This window comes from Rhynchophorus ferrugineus, unplaced genomic scaffold, assembly GCF_030347505.1.
Source record: "Rhynchophorus ferrugineus isolate W39M unplaced genomic scaffold, kcgeb_rfMv2 rfM4, whole genome shotgun sequence".
Lineage (NCBI taxonomy): Eukaryota > Metazoa > Arthropoda > Insecta > Coleoptera > Curculionidae > Rhynchophorus > Rhynchophorus ferrugineus.
This window is the reverse complement of record NW_027472583.1, coordinates 27,216,658-27,241,608: the sequence shown is the minus strand read 5'-3', so window position 1 is coordinate 27,241,608 and position 24,951 is coordinate 27,216,658. Positions and strand designations below refer to the sequence as shown.

At 32.1% G+C, this 24,951-nt stretch overlaps 1 protein-coding gene across 9 annotated transcripts in view; it reads right to left on the bottom strand.

The window, feature by feature from the left end:
* Positions 1–24,951, bottom strand: part of kug (FAT atypical cadherin kugelei) — an 837,087-nt gene that overhangs the window by 132,541 nt on the left and 679,595 nt on the right. For all 9 annotated transcript variants that reach the window (XR_013005376.1, XM_076401386.1, XM_076401385.1 and 6 more), the window contains one exon: positions 20,673–20,779. Coding sequence is in view for 8 of the 9 variants with exons in the window: in XM_076401386.1 (XP_076257501.1) it covers positions 20,673–20,779 (107 nt within the window). In the remaining variant the exon portion in view is untranslated. The remainder of the gene's footprint in view (positions 1–20,672; positions 20,780–24,951) is intronic.

Here is a 24,951-nt window from a genome sequence, read left to right as displayed (position 1 = left end):
ATTTTTAGATAGCTTAGCAGTTGATCAAGAATCCAGACGTCTAGATGCGGTAGGATAGATTTAAAAGGAAGCAAAATAGTTAGCACATGAACATGTAAATGTAAAGTCCAGCTGTTTCGACATCGAATGAAAAATGGCTACGAAAGACTAATGCTACAGTTGTCAGTTGAACAAATTGAACACATATTGTACAACTATTGTGGGGGATATATTGTTGTAGCTCGAATGGAAAGGTCTGCCGTACTCAGCGTACTTACCAGGCATAGTGCCTTCTGATTACTACTTCATATCAGTTCATATCGGTGCACCTTGGCTTGGCTGGCATACGGTTTCGAAATGTTAAAGAAAGGCAAAAATGAATCAATGGTTAGATCGCTGCCAAACCAACAAGGTTTTTTCTACTCGCCATATTATGAAATTATAGAAAATGAAGGAATATGTATTAATAAAAATATATTGTATCAATCTTTCTCAATAAAGGTATCTTAAAAGTTAAATAATGATCAAGGAACATACAATACCTAATGACTCTTCAAAACTTGTCATCAAAGTCATTTTCCGTTTTAAAAAAGACTGATCGTATCAAATGTAAGAATCAAAATTTATAGTAATGGCCTGCAAACAACCAATGCGGTCGAGCTAGTCCATAAACTAAACTCCTTCCGCATCCGCAGACCTAATTAAATGGGAAATCTTCAGTCCAATTTGCGATAGGGGAACGTTTGCGTTCTGATTATTCGATTATCTTGCTCTCGAGGTTGGGGGAGCGGATTCGTAGCGGATTGGGCGCTGTTTGACTTTCTCGCCATTTCTACCCGATAGGCAATAAGAATGTGCATCGTTCTCAACATTCTATACCGTCTTAGTTATAAGGATCTTGAGGCTATTTCAGTTTTATAAAATTAGTATATATATTCAGCATCTTATATTATTACACGAGTAATTCTTGTATGTATGTAAATATACTGTTACTATCTTGCAAACGATCGATGCGATCTTGCGACGATTTTCCGCGAATCTAAGGTTGGTACTTTTTAGAATCTAGAAATCGATCTGTCTTGACTTAACTTTTTTCTATTACTCTTTTCAGTTCCGCAATCTGTCCAAAGGGCAATAGGTATTTGTTATGTTTATATTGTATATATGTACATGGCATGCAGAACATTACTGCATTAAGTGATTTACTGTATAAAATACTATTTTTAACCGACTTCAAAAAAGGAGGAGGTCCGATGTTCGGCTGTATTTTTGTTAATGTATGTTCACCGATTTCTCCATCAATTATGGCCGATTTTTAAAATTCTTTCTTTATTCGAAAGAATGCACTTCCGAGGTGGTCCCATTGGAAACAAGTAAGGATCAAATGGGAGGAAGGGGGAGAAATCGAGGGAAAACCTCAAATTTCAAAGGCGCGTGCAATGTTTTCACATATTTTTTATCTAATAAAATCAGATATTTGTATTAATGTTATTGCTGAACTGATGTAACGAAAAATCGTAAGTAATTCAGTATAAAAACCATTCAATTGGCTTTTTAAGCACTAACCATATCATATGAGAAGTCGTAGAAACATGGTAGGCAACTGTTTCTATGGTGTAATAGTGAGAACGTTAAGCTGACACTTGGAGGTCGCGGGTTTGATTCAATAGAGCAACAACTTTCTCTTTTCTAGTTTGGTTGGAACATTTGTCAAATCATCTAGACTAGGTGGCAGCCACCAGGTGTATAAAAAATTGAACCGAGTTATTTGAGCCCTCAAACAATACAATAATAATGATATAATTTTATGTCAAACATAGAATTAAAGAAGAACAAAACAAATCTAATTTAATATAACTGTTTAGGCACGGTACCGACTTCAAACTGATTTTTATTTAGACATTACAACGATTATTAAGTATACATTTTATTTTAAAACCTTTTTTTGGGTTAAAAGTCTAAGTTTGATTATTTTTTACATTTTAGTGAGTTCCTTATTTATTTTTTTGAAGTCGGTTCAATTTGTTTTGCAAAAATATTTTAATTAGTTAGTCTTATTGTAAAGCTTATTCTAAAGTCTACATATGTCGAATAATCAGATCTGATGATTAAACATTTTAGTCTTTACGCACTTCACTTTCACTTTGCTTATTTAGCTGAGTAGCGAGTACATTGGGAGGCATTGACGTTCTTTCGAAGCATTTAACACAAACACGTTGAATGACACTCGGTATTGATTCTAGAACAACATGGCGTTCTATCGCTATCATTTGAAACATTGTATGGGGCATCGACAATGACACGTAGCACTTTATTTTGGACTCGTTGTAAGGTGTAGCTAGCGGTCCCGCATAGTTGAATTCCATTTGACCAAATATGTTTGAGTATAGATATATACAGTGAAATCTTGTTATCTAATGATAACTTGAATTTGCGCATTTGGTAGAGTTTAAGTCCAAGTTGTTTCCCTTGGGCGAGCATGCGCGTCTTCCAAGTTAGGCGCCGATCTAGATACTTACCAAGACATTTAGCATCCCCTGCTTGCGGGAGTTGTCAATTATTGATATAGAACATAACATTTGAATAAATTCATGTTAAGTAGATCTATTATTTTGATTACTAACTTATGGTGCCATCTTTTGGTAATTATGGGAATTATCCCATAGCGTGTTTTAAAACAGACTTATTTGGTGAATGTAAGTATAGTAAGTTGTAAACAAGTATGAATAACAAGATAACAAAACTACCTTCCAATCAATGTGTTTTTATTTCCTTTATTTAGTTGTTTTTAAAAAAAGATGCTTTCTACAAAACTGTCATATTAAGAGTTTTATGAGAACTTAGCTACTGACAGATATGAAAATAGAGTACAGATTGTACAGTATACGACAGTTACTGTCAGGGCAACCAGCAGGTATACTGGCAGATACTGCAGAGCTTTAGAAGGGTGGAATATAAAATTTTAGATTTTAGAAAGGCGCAGACATTTAATACAAAGCTTGGTATTTTATATCCATAAGAATCATATAAATCACATTTGTTATACTACGTTTTGATTATATCGAAGAATCAAATTAAACCAAACCCACCATTGTTTCTCATGTTTATGAGGTATGAGATAATATGAAGATGTTCATGAGGATAAAACAAGTAGTAATAGTATATATACATTTATTGCGGGAAAGTTCATCATAAAATGAATATGACAAGAATTTGAAAGATCACACTATAATCACTGTTAATGAGCAAATAAACTACCCTTTAAATATTTAAATTAACATTTTTGAATGGTCGAGTACGTTATTATTATAATTTGCAAATTCAAAATGCATGAAAAACTCAAATATGTAAATAAAAAAAGAAAGGGCAGAGTTGTTCAACTATCAGCCTCTAAATTTCCTTCTGATTACTACTTATTCCAACATATGAGTTGTGTGATCAACATACAATAGCAGCATCAACGTTCTATGCAACATAAGATTTCGAAATTATTTATTATAAAAGATTTAAGATATATGGCGTTACTGTGTATGTGGACCTCCATGTTGAAGCTTCAATTTTCAGTCTGTACCATTTCGTCGAACTGTGAATAATTTCAGTTTTTTCAGTGTGTTGAAAATGTCTGAATTTTACAGAAGATTGAAGACAAAGATCGTTCTGGCCATCTAAAACAATGTGAGAATGAGGATTTGAAAGCATTACTCGATAAAACCATAAATGAGGTTCGCTATCGACTACAACTGAAACGTTTAACCCGAGCATTGTGCGAAAAATGGTAGGGATGCGAGCAAAGACGAAACAATGTTATCCTTCAGCATAGCAACGATCGACCACATGTTGCACAACCGGTCAAAACATACTTAGACATTACTTACATTACAAGGGTTACCCCATCCGTTGTTTTCTCCAGGCCTTGCTCCTTCTGATTACTACTTGTTCCGACATATGAGTCGTGTGATCGACATACAACAGCAACATCAACGTCCTATGCAGCACAAGATTTCGAAATTATTTATCAAGTCACATTTTTTTGTCACACAACATTTCTATTATTCATAGAGAATTGAAGGTCATGATAGCTAAATGAAGACCATCCTCCATCGAAATGAGATCACAAATGGATGAATTTTCGAACATCACATCTGGCATCATATTCAGTAGTTCATTGCAAAGCTTATTTTTTGAAACTATAACCTCGAGTTAATGAATATACCTAGCGAGGTAAAACTTTCAATTTAAGGATTTATATTGTAAATGTTCAGACCAAAATGGTATGAAATAAATTTGTTGCTATGCGATAACATAAAGGACTGGTTCGGCTGGAATCAGACATATCAGTTGCTCTTTTAATATTATTGGCTAATCAGTCCCTATAGTTGGGAATTACCTCTTTTAAAATGTCTAAGATTCTAAATAAAAAACATTTTTATCAATGAAACATAGATATTTACGAAAAATGGTAAAAAATTTCGCAAATTCTTCCTCTATTTGTTGGCTTGGAAGCTTTGAAGTGACTTTAAAGCCTAATGGCAGAGATTAGATTACAACATATATGTAGTCAACAACGGGTATCTAAATTGGGTATGAAAATTTTGAAGATCAAAAGAAATCCATTAAACAAGGTAAAATTAGGAAATTATTAATTTTCTCAAAAATGTGTTCATTGTTTACCTCTCATTTATCTTTATATAAATGCCAACAAAAACATATTATTGAAAACAAGGAACTAAAAGTTATTCCGTCTTAAGTTGGTTGACCCGTGCGGCTTCGAAAGGCGTGAGTGTTATTGGTTCATTGAAAAAAATGGGAAACGTTTTACTGGTGGGCCTGCGTTAGACCCTGTGGGTTTCCGTTACGCCCTCAGATAAATTATCCTACTCGTTTTTCCTCAGCTTATAGATCGTGAAACCTTGACCTTAGCATCGCATAAGTCGATCATAATTCTTAACATTATCCTAATACGATAAATCAAGTGAAATAATCTGGATGACACAGATAGCACGCGATTTTTCGAAGCATCCCCTTTAAGAGATTAAATCCGTAGTCGGCATTTTATTTTCTTTTTAATATAGCGTCTCGTAAATATACGCTAAAATGCTGACAGAATAAAAAAATCTAAGAAATATAATGAAACGGTTATATTTTACAGATTTGGAATACATATTTGAGTGTATTATTGATGGTACTTATTGATATTTAATATTATTAAGTATGCCTACAATATTTTCGCACAATTCCCATTCAAATACGAAGTTAATTCAAAAGTGAATTACAATTAATATAAATGGCTAGTTCGTGTTGATTAAAAAACGGTTAACTTTTTACTTGGCCAGCAAAGTGGCTACACAAAATACCCTTCCTTTATTTGTCTGTGGGCTAGTAGAGGTAACGTTCACCTTACTATCGGGTTCTAAAACTGACGGAAGAAAGGTATCGGGATAGATGAGCCAGTCACATGAAGCCAGGTTACTGGTGGTCTTTAAAAATAAATTGTTTTCAAAAACCTATTTAAAAATATGTTGTTAGCGATCCATAACTGTATCGTTGCCATCTGATCGGTACCGCCTAATCCATGGCCCTTGACATGGATTACAAAATGGAACTTTGGGAATGTCGAGGATAAGGTCGAAAAACTGGAGCTATCTTTTTAGATGTTTTCAAAACTTGGTCTACCGAATGACCTAATCTCCCTGATATATTCATACTTGGACTATTTTTCGATTGGTTGGGTTAAAGAAGTAAGCTAAAGAAATATAAACTTTCATTCTTTTGAAATTTTCTTTCTTCTTATTTTGACTAATATCTAATAAAATGTGATTCATTCTTAAAATAACGGATCAGGAGCTATATTCAATGTTATAATAATTTAACTTTGATTGTGCTGTTGTCAGAAACAGTCACTCTTTGCACAACAAAAACTGACTGCCGACAGATAATTAGTGATCTTTAGGATATTTTCCAACTCTAACTTGGAATTCAGTGATTCCCGCTCTTCTTGTTTAAAAATCAAGTTGCAGAAAAATATTTTAATTATTAAACATAGGAATTTTATCACTCCCGATAATATGTATTGCTCACTATTATGAAAAATCGAAATAATGAGCGAATATATAACATTGTTGTGATCATAATAACGATGAACAATCAAAGTCAATGTCTATTGTAGAAAGTGCTATAATTTAACGTATATTTTTGGATTCGTTGGGTTAAAGAAGTAAGCTAAACAAATATAAACTTTCATTCTTTTGAAATTCTCCTTCTTATTATGACTAATATCTTATATAATGTGATTTATTTAGAATAACGGATCAGGAGCTATATTTAATGTTATAATAATTTAACTTTGATGTATTAAATTTTGTTTTACTGTTGTCAGAATGAGCCACTGTTTGCACAACAAAAACTGACTGCCGACAGAGAATTAGTGATTTTTAGGATCTTATCCAACTCTAATTTAGAATTCAGTGATTTCCACTATATTTGTTTACAAATCAAGTTGGAGAAAATTATTTTAATTATTAAACATTGGAATTTTATCATTCCTGATAATATTTATTGTTCACTATTATGAAAAATCGAAATAATGAGCGAATATATAACATTATTGTGATCATAATAATGATGGACAATCAAAGTCAATGTCTATTGTAGATGTGTGATTAGAATTCTATAATTTAACGTATATTTTTGGATTCGTTAGGTTAAAGCAGTAAGCTAAATAAATATAAACTTTCATTCTTTTGAAATTCTCCTTCTTATTTTAATTAATATCTTATATAATGTGATTTATTTAAAATAACGGATCAGGAGCTATATTTAATGTTACAATAATTTAACTTTAATGTATTAGAATTTGTTGTACTGTTGTCAGAAACAGCCACTGTTTGCACAACAAAAACTGACTGCCGACAGAGAATTAGTGATTTTTAGGATCTTTTCCAAATCTAATTTAGAATTCTGAGATTCCCACTATATTTGTTTACAAATCAAGTTGCAGAAAATTATTTTAATTATTAAAAATTGGAATTTAATCACTCCTGATAATACTTAATGCTCACTATTATGAAAAATCGAAATAATGAGCGAATATATAACATTATTGTGATCATAATAACGATGAACAATCAAAGTCAATGTCTATTGTAGATGTGTGATTAAACTTCTATAATTTAACGTATATTTTTGGATTCGTTGGGTTAAAGCAGTAAGCTAAATAAATATAAACTTTCATTCTTTTGAAATTCTCCTTCTTATTATGACTAATATCTTATATAATGTGATTTATTTAAAATAATGGATCAGGAGCTATATTTAATGTTATAATAATTTAACTTTGATGTATTAGATTTTGTTGTATTGTTGTCAGAAACAGCCACTGTTTGCACAACAAAAACCGACTGCCGACAGAGAATTAGTGATTTTTAGGATCTTTTCCAAATCTAATTTAGATTTCTGAGATTCCCACTATATTTGTTTACAAATCAAGTTGCAGAAAATTATTTTAATTATTAAAAATTGGAATTTAATCACTCCTGATAATACTTAATGCTCACTATTATGAAAAATCGAAATAATGAGCGAATATATAATATTATTGTGATCATAATAACGATGAACAATCAAAGTCAATGTCTATTGTAGATGTGTGATTAAACTTCTATAATTTAACGTATATTTTTGGATTCGTTGGGTTAAAGCAGTAAGCTAAATAAATATAAACTTTCATTCTTTTGAAATTCTCCTTCTTATTTTAATTAATATCTTATATAATGTGATTTATTTAAAATAACGGATCAGGAGCTATATTTAATGTTACAATAAATTAACTTTAATGTATTAGAATTTGTTGTACTGTTGTCAGAAACAGCCACTGTTTGCACAACAAAAACTGACTGCCGACAGAGAATTAGTGATTTTTAGGATCTTTTCCAAATCTAATTTAGAATTCTGAGATTCCCACTATATTTGTTTACAAATCAAGTTGCAGAAAATTATTTTAATTATTAAAAATTGGAATTTAATCACTCCTGATAATACTTAATGCTCACTATTATGAAAAATCGAAATAATGAGCGAATATATAACATTATTGTGATCATAATAACGATGAACAATCAAAGTCAATGTCTATTGTAGATGTGTGATTAAACTTCTATAATTTAACGTATATTTTTGGATTCGTTGGGTTAAAGCAGTAAGTTAAACAAATATAAACTTTCATTCTTTTGAAATTCTCCTTCTTATTTTGACTAATATCTTATATAATGTGATTTATTTAGAATAACGGATCAGGAGCTATATTTAATATTATAATAATTTAACTTTGATGTATTAGATTTTGTTGTATTGTTGTCAGAAACAGCCACTGTTTGCACAACAAAAACCGACTGCCGACAGAGAATTAGTGATTTTTAGGATCTTATCCAAATCTAATTTAGATTTCTGAGATTCCCACTATATTTGTTTACAAATCAAGTTGCAGAAAATTATTTTAATTATTAAAAATTGGAATTTAATCACTCCTGATAATACTTAATGCTCACTATTATGAAAAATCGAAATAATGAGCGAATATATAACATTATTGTGATCATAATAATGATGGACAATCAAAGTCAATGTCTATTGTAGATGTGTGATTAGAATTCTATAATTTAACGTATATTTTTGGATTCGTTAGGTTAAAGCAGTAAGCTAAATAAATATAAACTTTCATTCTTTTGAAATTCTCCTTCTTATTTTAATTAATATCTTATATAATGTGATTTATTTAAAATAACGGATCAGGAGCTATATTTAATGTTACAATAATTTAACTTTAATGTATTAGAATTTGTTGTACTGTTGTCAGAAACAGCCACTGTTTGCACAACAAAAACTGACTGCCGACAGAGAATTAGTGATTTTTAGGATCTTTTCCAAATCTAATTTAGAATTCTGAGATTCCCACTATATTTGTTTACAAATCAAGTTGCAGAAAATTATTTTAATTATTAAAAATTGGAATTTAATCACTCCTGATAATACTTAATGCTCACTATTATGAAAAATCGAAATAATGAGCGAATATATAACATTATTGTGATCATAATAACGATGAACAATCAAAGTCAATGTCTATTGTAGATGTGTGATTAAACTTCTATAATTTAACGTATATTTTTGGATTCGTTGGGTTAAAGCAGTAAGTTAAACAAATATAAACTTTCATTCTTTTGAAATTCTCCTTCTTATTATGACTAATATCTTATATAATGTGATTTATTTAGAATAATGGATCAGGAGCTATATTTAATGTTATAATAATTTAACTTTGATGTATTAGATTTTGTTGTATTGTTGTCAGAAACAGCCACTGTTTGCACAACAAAAACCGACTGCCGACAGAGAATTAGTGATTTTTAGGATCTTATCCAACTCTAATTTAGAATTCAGTGATTTCCACTATATTTATTTACAATCAAGTTGGAGAAAATTATTTTAATTATTAAACATTGGAATTTTAGCACTCCTGATAATATTTATTGTTCACTATTATGAAAAATCGAAATAATGAGCGAATATATAACATTGTTGTGATCATTAATTGGTTGTAAATAACGATGAACAATCAAAGTCAATGTCTATTGTAAATGTGTGATTAAACTGCTATAATTGAACGTATATTTTCCTGTAAATCTATTTTTATGCCTTTAACAGATTTCTTCGAAATCGTCGCTCGTTCTTTGCCAGCTTCAATTTATCCCTTTAATTTAACCGAGGAGAAAAACAGCTGTTCCTCCGATGGCCGACATTTTTTTTGTCGGATTCTCGGCAAACTTGGAATATTGAAACGATGTATTGCCCGGGGGGGTATTGTTAAAAATTATGATCGGTTTATATAAAGCAAGGTTAGATTTATAAGGAACCATAGGTAAAGGGGACAAAAAATGGGTAATTCATCTTAAGGTTTAAGTCGGTGCCCTTAGGACACATTTTCCGAGGCCATGAAAGACATTTTTTTATTCTTTTCTCTTCTTTAGATTTATCTCGCTGAATTATCGATGATCGAAAGCTAGGGTCCTCGTTAAATATTATTGGTAAAGGGTAAATAAAATCTTATACGGACCTTGGCTAAAGGAAAACATATTTTTTACCAGGACGGCATGATTAATTTTAAGGTGTTAGGTGACGTCAGGTACTAAGATATTTACTCGAGTACCTTCGGGTTAACACTTATTTTGTTGGTATACAAATTTTCACTTCCCAGTACATTTCTTGTCTACAAGTATGCTGTATATATTTCTGGCATACAAGATATACAACATACGATACAACAGTTTATCTATGAACTTAATACTTTATACGGCGATAAAACGCCATCCTAAAAGACTATAAAAATCTGGATTAACAAACTAAATCGTGTCTGAAGCTCCTTCCAGAATGAATTCCGTGAAGGTCAACCAATATAGGTTGTTGGACCAGAAAGAATTGATATTGCAGAATATATATTGATTCTCATACGACATACCGTGAGATAGAGGTATCATTGGACTTTAGTACGACAGGCATCAATAAGATATTGTATGATCATTGAGCTTTAGAGGAGATTTGTTCATAATCCCGCATAATATGACAAAAGCTCAAAAAGCTCAAAAAATAGCTCATCTCGATTGATGCCGGTACACAGGTAATAAGTTATGCACATATGCCTATGAGCTCAAAACAAAACAGACATCTACTATGTCGGTAAGATTGGCAAAATTAATTAAGAAGTGTTCGCCAAAGAAGCTTATTCAAGCAAATAGTTTCCTGTTTATTCGATATGGTCAGTCATGCAGCGGTAGAGGTTTTAGAGTAACGTATGACGGTCAATTCTGAATCGTATGCGACCATTACTAGATGTCTTCGGAGGAATACAGAAAAAAGTCGAGAAAAGGCGAATCATTCTCCATCAGGGCAATGTAAGCGCGCTCACATATCGGCTAAAATATTGGCATTTTTAATCGGCCAATATACAGGGTTGATAAGTTTTTCTTCATACAGTACTGATTTGTTACGTTTTTCTTTATTCCAGCACATTAACAATAAATTACGCAGTCAAATAATATTTTGAGAAGCAACGAAACTGAATAGTGTGTTGTGATTAAATTATTTGTTAAATAAATTCTATATAGTGTTCGCTTTTGATATTGTTTACGATGTAGTATGGTAATTTACTTTCTATAATGACAACTTGAATTTATATAGAGACTATATAAATGGAAATAAATGAGTAGAGACTATATAAGAAACAATATTTATATAGAAGCTTGGGAAATTCATACGGAAATACTAAATGCACTAAGTGAACCAATAATAGAAAAAAATTATAATATTTTAGCATATAGGAGGACGATATGGCTGTTATTTTTCGGTTTAGTTAATATGTTGAGGTATTCAATTGAGTAACAGGAAAATAAACTATTCCTACGAACTGCACTACGTAATTTTTGGGATGCCCGACATCGTCTTCTTGAATCTATTATTCGCTCTTCCTTGAATGAATTATATTATTCATATATATCTTTAAAACTTGACTTCAAATAGGACAGTGAATAAGAGAGTTCCCCCTCATCCCCCATTTTATATATGTATTGACCAATGTTTTTTCCAATAAATAAGAAGGTATTTACTTCTTTTAAAGCGAAAAAAAATATTAGAAAATATGCAATAGAATTAAACAACAATATTTTGGTATCTTTTCTGCATGTATAATTTATATACACTAAACAATACATGTTATCTTATTATTTCGAATCACATAATGTTACTTATATGGAGATAATAATAAGATTTAACTATTAACGGATATGTAATTGTTAAGCTCCAGTGTTTAAGCTAGCCTTACACTAAAAACCAATTTTCTATCCAGATAATATGGGGTAAATATATTTTGATACATAAATATTTATTGTACATAATCTACGAATGTATTTTGAAAAAGTTATTGTTTGGATAGGGTTTTTGGACGACCAATAGACTGCATATTTTAAAAAGGGAGTGCCGGGTGAATAAAATGACGGAAAATAAGGCCCGAATTAGAAGACGTAAAAGGTTAGTAGGCGAAATAAACCGAAATTTTCATAACAAGAATCGAACGGTAGCATTGTCGTTTCGAGATCTCATTTGGACCTTTGACGAAATCTGGCATCACGATCAGACATTAGTGCCTGATATATTCATAATTGGAAGACCAATCAATTTGAAGTCAAAATCTCTTTCGACTAGAAGTTTCATCCAGTCTGGAGTTCCACAGGATTCTCCACTGCTCTCGATACTATTCAATATCTACGTGGCTAATATCCCTAAATAGAAACAGTAACGCTTTTTTATGATGATGTCGTTGATGAGGATGACGTTTACTTCTTTTCGGCAGTCGATCATCTAGTATTTTGTCGCGTTGTAATATTTGCAACAGAGTACGGGACTGTAGTAACACAAGTTTACAAATTCAGGTCGTCAACTTTTGCACAAGAGTAGCTGAGAATGATTTTAACATTATATAATGCTATGAACTCTGATTTTCAATCCCATTCGGTATTCCTAGGTTTTAGGTAATTAATTAAATATCATTTAAAAGTTGTTTTATGCTCAGATTGAGCTTCGGAACGTGTAAAAATGAACGAGACCAGTCGATTCAAAGTGTTTTTGTTACGGTTGTGGATATTATATGCTCGGTAAAAGTGAAAAAATTACGATGAATGTACTCAAAGACGTGTGTTTGCAGTACTTTGATTTAATGTAGTAAATAATGTAGCCATAGATACTGAAATTGATACTTGAAATAAGTGGTCACTTGGTGAAAATCTGTATTTTTCATTTTCTGTGCAGAATGTATGCAGAGAATAGAAAAATCATGTTGATGATTGCTACTTTTGCTTCAAAAACGTCGTGGGTATAAATGTAAAAAATAGCAAAGAATCAATATACTAACGTATCATAGCTTGGCTTATTAGGAACTTTGTTAAAAAGCTCAATCCCAAAGGACCTGCGTTTAAGTACTTAAGTAAATTGATTTTGAAACTGTCATATGCAAAAATCAAACATAATCAGGTAATATTTGTCGAACCTGATATTCCGAAACTAACAAAACTTCTGGCCTGGTTTTACGCCAGAAAAAAAAGAAAAACAACATTCTTGATAACCACAAAATTACCACAAGATTGAAGCTGCAATATCTGTTAAAATGCCTTTTCTGCATTTACGTTTTGATTTATTCCCATAAAACTTGGGCAACACAAGCAATGAGCAAGGAGAGCGGCTACACCAAGATATAGCTAAAATCGAATAGGATTTTGGAACCAAGGCATGATGGGTGATAACTGTTGGGCCCTAATGCGTGAAATAGTTACCGAACAGTATAAAAGACTCAAAAATAGTAAAATAAACAATTAATTGAATATTTTGAAAACTAGAACTCTTTACTTTACTAGATGGATTTATTTAATAAACAGCTTTTCGTTCCTCAGCTTCAAAACTGTGTAATTAGGAAAGGTTTTCATGCCTTGTCCGATTTATTTTATCCTGAAATGAATACACGCTATTGGTCCAACCTTCGGGTTCTCTACCACAATCCCAATTCTAATCGATAAATTGCATAATTCAAGCACGAATAACAAGATTCAGGAAAAAAATGCTTATTGGTAAATACGAATTCTGTAAGTAGGTAAATTCTCAAAATTTTAATTATATTAAGATTCAATTCCTTTATAATGTTTCTCTATTACAGCAGCTACCGGCACATGGCTATTGCAAATGAGCAGAAAATCGGACGACTTAGAAACCTAAGTAATTAACAATAATTAGTTGTAGAGAGCCGGCGCGGTCAATCGATCCCATAAACTAGCGCTCTATCAACCCACAAAACTAATTAAACAAAGAATCTACAGTCCAATTTGTGACGGGGAACGGTTTGCGTTCTGATTATTCGATTATCCCGCCTGGCGTTGGCGGCGGAAGGTGGTGGAGCGTGACATCACCGCCGCAACCTCCACCATCTTCGGCGAAGGCGAATTCGTAACCGGATGGGTATTATTTGACTTTCTCCCGGTTTCCCGCGGGGTGGTAAATCGAAATTCGCATAATTTTCACTTATGTAAACCCTTTCGATTCATCTCAGTTTCCGCAGATTCATTTTACGGTAATGTTCCCGGCTCTTTATCTTCATTCGCCCCTCGCCAGTTTCAATTTATCACTTTAATTTGTTGCGGATGAAACGTCACGGGCGTTCGAGAGCCCGTCATTTTTTCTTCGATCGTCAGAATAACGAATGTTGACCGAGTGTAGTGCGTCGTATCACGGACGGTTAATTTATAAACTGATAAAGTAAGTAGATAACTGATAAAGACAAGATATTGATTCTTAGAATATGTATGATTCATAATAAGTGCAAATAATATAATTACATTTAACAGTCTTGTTTTCAAGTCATTATGTGGTCTTATCCGACGCACCACATTCTGCCATACGAAAAATTAAAGTATTAAATTAAATATGTGCATATTAAAATTACATTTTGTTCTAGGTAAATTTTGTTAGTATTAATAAAATAATTTATGCAATATTAAAAATCGTCATAGAACCAATCTAACACTGTACTAGTTATGTTATAATTTTTGATAAAAAAAATTAAGAAATTGTAAAATTAAATCTAATATAAACGATATCCCATTCGCCAAACTCGGTTAAATATCGTAATGTTATATTAATACAGGGTGCATTTCAAAAGTTTTCAGAATCATTAGACAATTTATTGTTTGTTGTCTGTTTCCTTATTGACGACTGGTAACTGTAAGTATGTTAGTTGCTTGATTAAACTTGATTAAGCTCGTTAAATTTTCTGTATATAGGGTACCTAGTAAGCACTCCTAGCAAATTATATGTTCCAAGCGAATATAATTGTATATATAAATTAGAATCTGAACAAAATATATTAAATTGGATATATCAAATGGACACTGTAGTGCATCACAAGAGCAAACAGTACAAGCTGCCATGAACTATAACCAGAATATAAATACTTTTACGCTACAAAATTTCTTGAAAATGCAATCAAATTTTTCAAAAGCCCAGTTTAATGCAAAAGTTTTAATATGATTTCTAAAATAAACGATTGTACACAAACCGAGTAGATGGCGGTTTTGTTTGGTCTGGTATTTTAATTCTCATTTTTCAATTTTACAGCAGTCACTTCTAAAAAGTAGACTTGGTAGGCGACATGATAGTGCTTCTACTGCTGCAACACTCACAGGTTCAATTACGCTGCAGCAAGGTGGTAAATCTATGTTGTATGGAATTAATTTATAACACTTGATTACTTTTGCTAGTACATTTCTAGGAATTACATTTACGGAAGTATATAAAACAATAGTGCGATATGTATATGATCACTGAATCATGCAATGTGTTGTAAATACGTCAAAAGTAATTTCCAGTCTTATATAGGAATTTTCAATAAGGTCAACGTTGACAACATATGTTTAAACTGTTTTCTTTTATTATTTAGTTGCTAATATCAAATCTCCATGTCAAATTACGCATTTGAGAAGCACATTCAAATGATATGCTCGTTAGGAGTTTATAATTTTGTAATAAAAATCACCTCGATGGAAAAGGTGTACTGTTAAAAGAACGATATATCAACAAGCATCATTGATGGATGATGTTATTCAACTATATTTAGCAGGTATACCTATTTGGATTAGCGGCGCCACTGGTATGCACTTCTTCATCCCGTCATGACATGGGTGGTCTACTTCGGGGGATTTCTGAAGTTGCAGGTTTCTGAATGCAAATAACCGAGGTCCGCAAAGTCAGAACAACCCAGGCCATCGTCGAAATTAAATTGCATCTATACGGCAGTCATTGAAAATTGGATCATTTGGATTCTTGCTAATGCTAGAAGCTATGGCTAACATTTGAACTACATTGGACTGTTTCAGTTGCTATTTTTGTCCGATAAGTTTCCTAGTTCATTCGATTGATTTTGAACATTCTAGTGTTACTGTTCAAACCTTGAAAATAAAGTGCTGATTTTATGCTTATATGTAAATATATTGTATATATTAAATATATGTTTTATCTTAGAACTTGGAGACTCTACTCTTCAATATTTTTTATTAATGTTATAAAGCAAAAAGAACAACATTTTATATATATAATATATATAATAGATATATAACTCCATATCACTTATGGCACGGTTGAAGAAAGGAATATTATGTCATTGTTACTTTCCAAATCACAATTGTCAAAAATACAATTTGTCAGATTATCCGATTATCATTTGTTCCAATCAATTGATTTATTTTCGCATAGTTTAACTAGCAAATCTCGCACCTCTCTTATTGAATTGACTTTAAAAGTGATACTACTAACCCAATTCTATTCTACTATAAGCCACACACTTATAATGTAAACACGTCACGTCCCTAGATACAACACCTATTTGTTAAAACAACCGTAACGGTCGCGCTATATAACATGCATTCAACATTTTTATAAATATATTGAAATTTTTCTGAAATTATCTTTAAAAAAGCTGCAAGACAAATGTTTTCTTCTGGTGTGAAAATCAGTAGTTTCTAAAATTATGGAGAAAAAATTATAATATTCACAATAAAGTATTTCATTAATAATCATTACTGTATATTATATACAATATGTTATTAATTCTTGGTCAATGGTAGATGAGTATCTCCATTCTTTTCACTCCGCTGCTATCAATTTAGCTATGATAACAATATTTCTCGACACACAGTGCACAAAAGTGATATGGAGTCCCCACTTATCCCACTCGTATTAATCGGGCTATATAACATATATTCAACATTTTTATAGATATACCTGAAATAGCATCACTTTAGACAAAAAGCAAAACACATTAGATCCAAAATAAAACAACTATACTGGTTAGTCGGAAGATACTCTCAACTTGATCTAAAATCAAAGAGGTTGATCTATAATACAATTATAAAGCCAATTTGGTAACCAACGAAGAACTGCACGATGACCTATATATATATATATATATATATATTGAGAAAATACGATATAAATATTTAGGAGTTATTGCTCCATTGCTCTTTACTACATATAAAAAATAATGTTACATTATTCAAAATGAAATAGATCTTTTGAACATAATAGAATCTAGCAATTATCCCTTTCCTTTTCATTCTCAAAGAAAGTTCGAAACAAAGTAAAGTTCCACATCACTTATGGCACGGTTGAAGAAAGGAATATTATGCCATTGTTGCTTTCCAAATATTGAAATACGACAAAACATACTTGGTATGATTAATTTTTACACTGCAACTAGCCAGTCTAAAATTATTTAAAATGAACTAATCCGTACAGCACAGATAACATATAAACCGTTATCTCTGTTCTTTACACTCTCAAAATTAATACCGGAAGGAATTCGTACATCTCCGCATGTTATCATGAGTAGAAAAACAGTCGAATCGTATATTTGACCGAAATGTTAATTACTATTTTCAGTAGACTATCGACTATCGACTAGTTCAACTCCTTTACAGTCATTGACTGTTTTCATTTGATAATTTTCAACGCAATTGTATTCCATATATATATGGCATGGCATCATTTGAAATCAAATTCCAATACCTTACATTTATGAAACAAAAATATATACCAAAAGATTTCACCCGAACATTTAATAAGAAAATAGTTTTTCAAAACTTGAACTTGGTTTGATTTGAATTGATTGAACCGGCCACATGGTGACCACAGAAGTCAAATTGTTTCTTAGCCTTAAGTATATAAAAAGGACTTCCTCGCGAGGGAAAGCAAAGAAAAAATATTGTTTTGCCGGGGACTTTATCCCGTTTTATCGGGACGTCGAAAATAAATCTCCGCAAAACGGATTACGTGCCGGTCCTTTTGCTTTTTGCGCCACGCGGTCAGATAGATATGATATATTATTATTGTCACGGGACTAGGAGGACGTTGCAGGACGCATCCTGATTATTTTTATTTTAACTGCGATAAAGCGGCCGTTCCAAAGTCGACGATAAATTGACGTAAAACCAGGTCACACGTTCATTCCAGTTCTAATTCCTACGTGTTTCCCTCACAACTGACTAGACGTACTGCTCTATGCACCGCATGTCTCCCGACGTCATCCAGTGGCTTTTAAGTAGTCGGCCATTACAATGAAACTCTTTCTTCGATGTTTTTTTAATTACCCTACTCGTGTAGTACGTTCCAACCATAAAACTGCCATAAACGGCAAGTCTGTATCACTTACGTGCACTGTATTTCGAGAAATATTGTTTTTATAGCTAACAATTATTCTTATACGTTAAACTGATTGTGAGTAGTGGAAAAAATGGAGGTTCACGTTCACCATCGATCAAAAGTGATACGAATTGATAACATATTCGTATATTATTTAGGGATTATTAACATCTTAATTAGATACGCTTAGTACAATCTTAATTTACAATTAATTTATTACTACTTTTCCTATGTACTTGGATTAACTAACAAGCAAGACGAGTGCGAGAAAATACATCAGTACGTGTTCCTCAATTATAAAATTATAATTATTTATTAATTATTAACTTATATCTATAGTTTACACTAAATGTATACACTTTATATAAGTTCATATGGTTTTGTTCGCTTCAATTTCCTGACATCCTACGCGCTGTCCAGAAGTTGTATTGCTTCCACGTTAGTATGATTTAGTAATCTTCCGTGTTTCAAGGCGAAATCTTGGACAACTTCGCAAATCTATTTGATTTCCAGGTCATCGTGCAGTTCTTCATTGGTTACATAGCGATAGGCATTGGTAATCAATCGAAGAATCTTGTTTTGACAGCGTTGTATGACTAGTTGATTTCAATTTTTGGTGCAACCCCATGTTTGTACCTCAAATGCAGGTCCAAATTGGCTTTATAATTGTATTATAGATCAACTTCTTTGAATTTAGATCAAGTTGAGAGTATCTTCCGACTAACCAGTATAGTTGTTTTATTTTGGATCTAATGTGTTTTGCTTTTTGTCTAAAGTGATGCTATTTCAGGTATATCTATAAAACGTTGAATATATGTTATATAGCCCGATTTATATGAGTGGGATAAGTGGGGACTCTATATCACTTTTGTGCACTGTGTGTCGAGAAATATTGTTTTCATAGCTAAATTGATTGCAGCGGAGTGAAAATAATGGAGATACTCATCTACCATCGACCAAGAATTAATAACATATTGTATATAATACACAGTAATGATTATTAATGATTATTGTGAATATTATAATTTTTTCTCTGTAATTTTAGAAACTACTGATTTTCACACCAGAAGAAAACATTTTTCTTACAGCTTTTTTAAAGATAATTTCAGAATTATTTCAATATATTTATAAAAATGTTGAATGCATGTTATAACAGCGCGACCATTATGGTTGTTTTAACAAATAGGTGTTGTATCTAGGGACGTGACGAGTTTACATTGTAAGTGTGTGACTTATATTAGAATAGGATTGGGTTAGTAGTATCGCTTGTAAAGTCAATCCAATAAGAGAGGTGCGAGATTTCCCAGTTAAACTATGCGAAAATAAATCAATTGATTGGAACAAATGATAATCGGATAATCTGACAAATACGGCATCTGGATCAGACATATTAATTGCAATCTCACGTGATGGTTCCTTTCGATTAGAGCTTTCGCCTTTTGGTAACGTGATCAGGTTACTTAAAAATAACGAATGTTTCTGAAATCTGAAGAAAAAGAAAATTTTAATTTGAATAAAACTCACTAAATTTATGTAAATTAGTAATTTTACTTTTATTAAAAGTCTATATAAGTCTTCGCTGTAGGTATACTTCAACTTATGCATTATACGTATATTTTGCAACTTGATGCTTTTTATTTTAGCACAATTACATCTCTTTGAATTTGATTAACTAGTTATACTTGCGGTAGTTTCAAAAGAAAAAGTCTACCACTGTTAAATAACCGACTCTTAGGTATTCTTATAATGAGTTCATAGGTTTCTTCACAAACTGTTTAGTCTGTGTTCTGACCGTAAGTATTTTGATTTATTACGTTTTATTGTGGTCCAAGCAATCCCCACATTTCTTTAATCTTGTACAAAGTTCTCCCCATTTCAATTAAATGTTTTTCTACTTGAGCTTGGTTTTCAATACTATGACAAGTTAACAGTGTAATAATGTAATCAAAAACACTAGATGCGGTGAGGTTTTAACCCCAATATATTGAACTGCGACGATATTCAAATGCTCATCCTTATATCACAAGCTATCGGGCAGCATAACGATACCTTCGACTGTCCCAAGCATCACTCAAGTGACTTAAATTTTTTCGCTTGTTTTATTTTTATTGTCAGTCATTTTGCTTCAGTAATAAATAGTGTTCGATCGTCCTCATTTAATCCATCCGATTGATTTTCAATAGTAAAATTTTCAATGTTAATTTGTTGATAAATATCAATTTAATATTCTTGAAGCTGGGAGAATTAATAAAATCATAAAAGTGTCTAATCAGATAAGCACAATGAACTAAATTTATTGAAAACCCGTAAAAATTAATTAGAACCTTGGTTACTGTAGTTCTACAATACACTGCGATTACGGATTATTGAAGCTAATTTATTAGAACAAATAAATCTATGACTATATTTACCTCAACAGATGTAAATAACGGGACTACTCCATGATCTTGAGCAAAGACCGTCAACCAGTAATGACTTTTGGTTTCTATGTCCAGTATGGCGGTAGTTTTGATTACTCCTGTAAAGAAAAATATATTAGATTTCTACCAATAGCACTCAAAAAATAATTTGTGAAAGTCTAACAAGGTAAAAAATACGAACAAGAGTAATGGGTTCGCATTGTTCAGATTTTTTCCTGCGAACATAATATTCTGGTCGTCGGTTTCGTTCTGTCGCAAAGGTACGTGAGAGCATGTATCCTGCGACTAAACCCTCGGCGTATCTTAGCCGTATATTAAATTAATTAAAACACATTCTCGGTGCAAATGAATTATACTCACGTGATACAGGCCGGACATAATAACCGTGGCTTACATGACTCGTCGCTACAAGCTTAAAAACACTTACATACGAAAATCTGCATTATGTATTAAAATTCAGCTGGAATTAATCAGAATCGATAAATCTTTTTAATTTGATTTACGTTGAGTAGACATGGGCTATTAGGTGTCCTCTCATGAATAATTCCAACAAAATTATTCGTTTATTTAATGATCGGATTTATTTTAAATATGGATCTGATTTGATCGGTGATAGTCAATAGAAATCAATTGAAAAATCCCAGGCCTACCATAGTAAAACACATTTTTTTGGCAAAATTAGTTTTTTTTTTATTTAAAACAATTCCAGTCAAGTATAATATACTGATTAAGCGACCTTCCAACTTTTCGATACCATTTTTGTAGTACGATTTCTCATTTTTTTCAGTTTCGGCGATTATCTCTTCATTCGACAAAAATTTCTTTCCAGCGAGAATTCTTTTGAGATCTGAGAACAGGAAATAGTCGTTGGGGGTCAGATCTGGAGAATACGGTGGATGAGGAAGCAATTCAAAGTCCAGTTCATGGATTTTTGACACGGTGCATTGTCTTGGTGAAGCAGTTTTTTCTCCAAATGCGGCCGTTTTTTCGGCGATTTCGTCCTTTAAACGGCCCAATAGGAAATGATATGAATATGATCGTCCTTCCTTTTTCAAGGTAGTCAATGAAAATTTTTGCATGTCCATCCCAAAATACAGACGCCACAACCTTGCCAGCCGACTGTTGCGTTTTCCCGCGTTTTGGAGCGGATTCATGGTGTGCAGTCCACTCGGATGACTATCGATTGGACTTCGGAGTGAACGAGAAAGCTCTGTGCAAAGTGGGTGTCGCGCGAGCTCACTTTTGATCAAAAACAACGACGATTCGAAGCAGTGTTTGAAGATAATCAAGCGTAATAAGCCCGAGTTTTTGCGTCGATATGTGACAATAAATGAAACATGGCTCCATCACTTCACTCCGAAGTCCAATCGACAGTCAGCCGAGTGGACTTCACACGATGAACCCGCTCCAAAGCGTGGGAAAACACAACAGTCGGCTGGCAAGGTTATGGCGACTGTATTTTGGAATGCGCATGAAATAATATTCATTAACTACCTTGAAAAAGGAAGAACCATCAACAGCGACTATTATATAGCATTATTGGGCGGCTTGGAGGACGAAATCGGCGAAAACGGCCGCATTTGAAGAAAAAGGAAGTGCTGTTTCGCCAAGACAATGCACCGTGTCACAAGTCAGTGAAAACGATGGCAAAAATTCATTAACTAGGCTTCGAATTGCTTCCTCATCCACCGTATTCTCGAGATCTGGCCCCAGCGACTATTTCCTGTTTTCAGATCTCAAGATCTGGGAGAAATTTTCGTCGAATGAAGAGGTGATCGCCGAAACTGAGGCCCATTTTGAAGCAAAGGACAAATAGTACTACAAAAATGGTATCGAAAAGTTGAAGGGTCGCTATAATCAGTGTATCACTCTTGAAGGGAATTATGTTGAATAAAAAAAACTAATTTTGCCAAAAAATGTGTTTTAGTATAGTAAGTCGGGGACTTTTCAATTAGCCTGTTATATGGTTCTTACTTGCAATATTATCCGTATATCTAGTAGCATTTTCAAAAGTCTTAATTTACTCTTACTCTCTTGAAAAAAAAATAAAAAATGATATTCGTACTTCGAATTCTATTTGAAAATTATAATGTGGGTATAGAATTTGCATATATATATATATATATATATATATATATATATATATATATATATATATATATATATATCTCAAATTCTCTGTAATATCTTTTGATTCAACGTGAAATAAAGACCCTACAAATTGAAGGAAAAACGTGCAATGTACTATATTTATTGTTTTCTCGCTTTTGCTATATTGTAGATGTTATTTATTTTAAACGGCATGACCAGGTCGCGTGAAACTCCCATTACATTAATGGAGAAAAGTACTTATAATATATTGCAAAATTGTATATGCAAACTAGTGATTGCAGTGTCGAATCGTTTCAACTAAGTTAGCGTATACTAAGAAAATGTTGCAACATATTTGCATATCTGAATTTCTATCTCTCGTTAACTCTGATATTTATCGGAATATTTCAATAGATGCAAGATTGCAATAAATTATTATATCTAAGAATTCCGTGTTTTCACGTAATAAACAGTATCAGGTTTACAGAGATGCAGAAAATTGAAAATAATTTATTCCCTTTGTTATGTAGATCGTCTCGCCTGCCTTGTGTTTATGTATTTTTATATTGAGCGAATATATGTATTCAAAAATATTAAGAATATGCAATTTTATATACATATCAAAGTTATGGTTATTATTTATGTTTTGTTACAAACTTATTTGTAATTAAAGATGCGAAAATTTCTCATCTATTGAGGTAATTCATTTAATCCAATTTTCGACCGGAGTACGTGATATTTGGAAGGAGGAATGTTTGATGAATATGATGGACATATTGGGCGTTCTATTGAAGCATAGCACCTTTAAACGCAGTAACTGATGGTCACATATTTTTACTGAAGAAGCAATATTGCCTATTCTCCGTTGTTATTTATTAGCTAAAAGTGTTGGTTTTAAAGGTTTGAAATACCTTGATATTATCATGAAAATGGAGTATCTTGTTGCTTATGTCTCTTTGCGATTCCTGAATCCATATCTGAAGGTCTCAGTGTAAGTATTTAGTCCTATAGTATCTGGGTGTATTTATTATACTTCTTAGAATTTTGTTCTAGAATTATATTATAACTATATATTATAATTTGGATAATTGTGACTTCCTTCTAGTTAATCAATATATTTTTCTATATTTCAACTTCAATTTATTTAGCGAAGTTTGGTATTAAGAATTATTCCGAGATACTTTTTAGATTGGGGTTATTATTTATGTTGTCACTGGCTGGTTGTAATTTTTGAGTTGTTTCTTGCTTGGTTACGCTAATGTCTCAGACAGCAAGACTCGCAGTATCATCAGTAAATGTTACCATCGTGATATCTTCCCTTTGTGGTTATCTCACGTAATGTTACCATCGTGATATCTTCCCTTTGTGGTTATTTCACGTGTAAAGTACGTAAATAATGGGCCCAATATGCTTCCTTGTAGTACATTTACATTAGCGTCTTTTATTGTAGAGTAGGCTTCCTTTCGTCTGATTCTAAACACTTTGATTGTGATGTAGGATTACAATAGTTCAGTGTGTTGCTTTGGTAATATTTTGAACGAGGCCATTGTGCTAAACTTTATCGAAGGTTTGTACTGCGTCTGATGATACAGCTGAACATACTATTATCTTCCTAGTATTTTCAATCATTGTATTAATCATTAATTCTATGCACGTGGGTAAATACAAACTGGTGTGTTGATATTAGATTTTCTACCTCCATATTATTTGTGTAGATGTCGCAATTTAAGCATTTTGAGGTCAGTCATAAAAATAACACCATCAGCAGATTTCTTTGTCCCACTTAATTCAATGAAAAATGATGCCAAAATAATTCAGTTTTGTTCATAAATTTGCGTGAGCTTAAAATAAACGCTGCTACATGCGACTGATACATTTGAACCAGTTATTGTACAAGACACATTTACAAAACCCTTTAAAAAAGAAGAAAAAAACCTTTTTCTCTAACAATCATTTGTTTCAGTATTTTCTGGACATAGTCTGATTAACTTGTCAAGCTTGTGGAAAGCAACACGGTGCAAATATAAATTAGACGACCATCTCTATATAACTCATTAATCTGGTATATTTATTTTACATTTGTAAAATTAAATGGTATGTTGTACAATAACAAAAACGTTGTTAAAAATAAAATTAAGACTTTAGTATTTATTAATACCAGTATTAATTATATTCAATT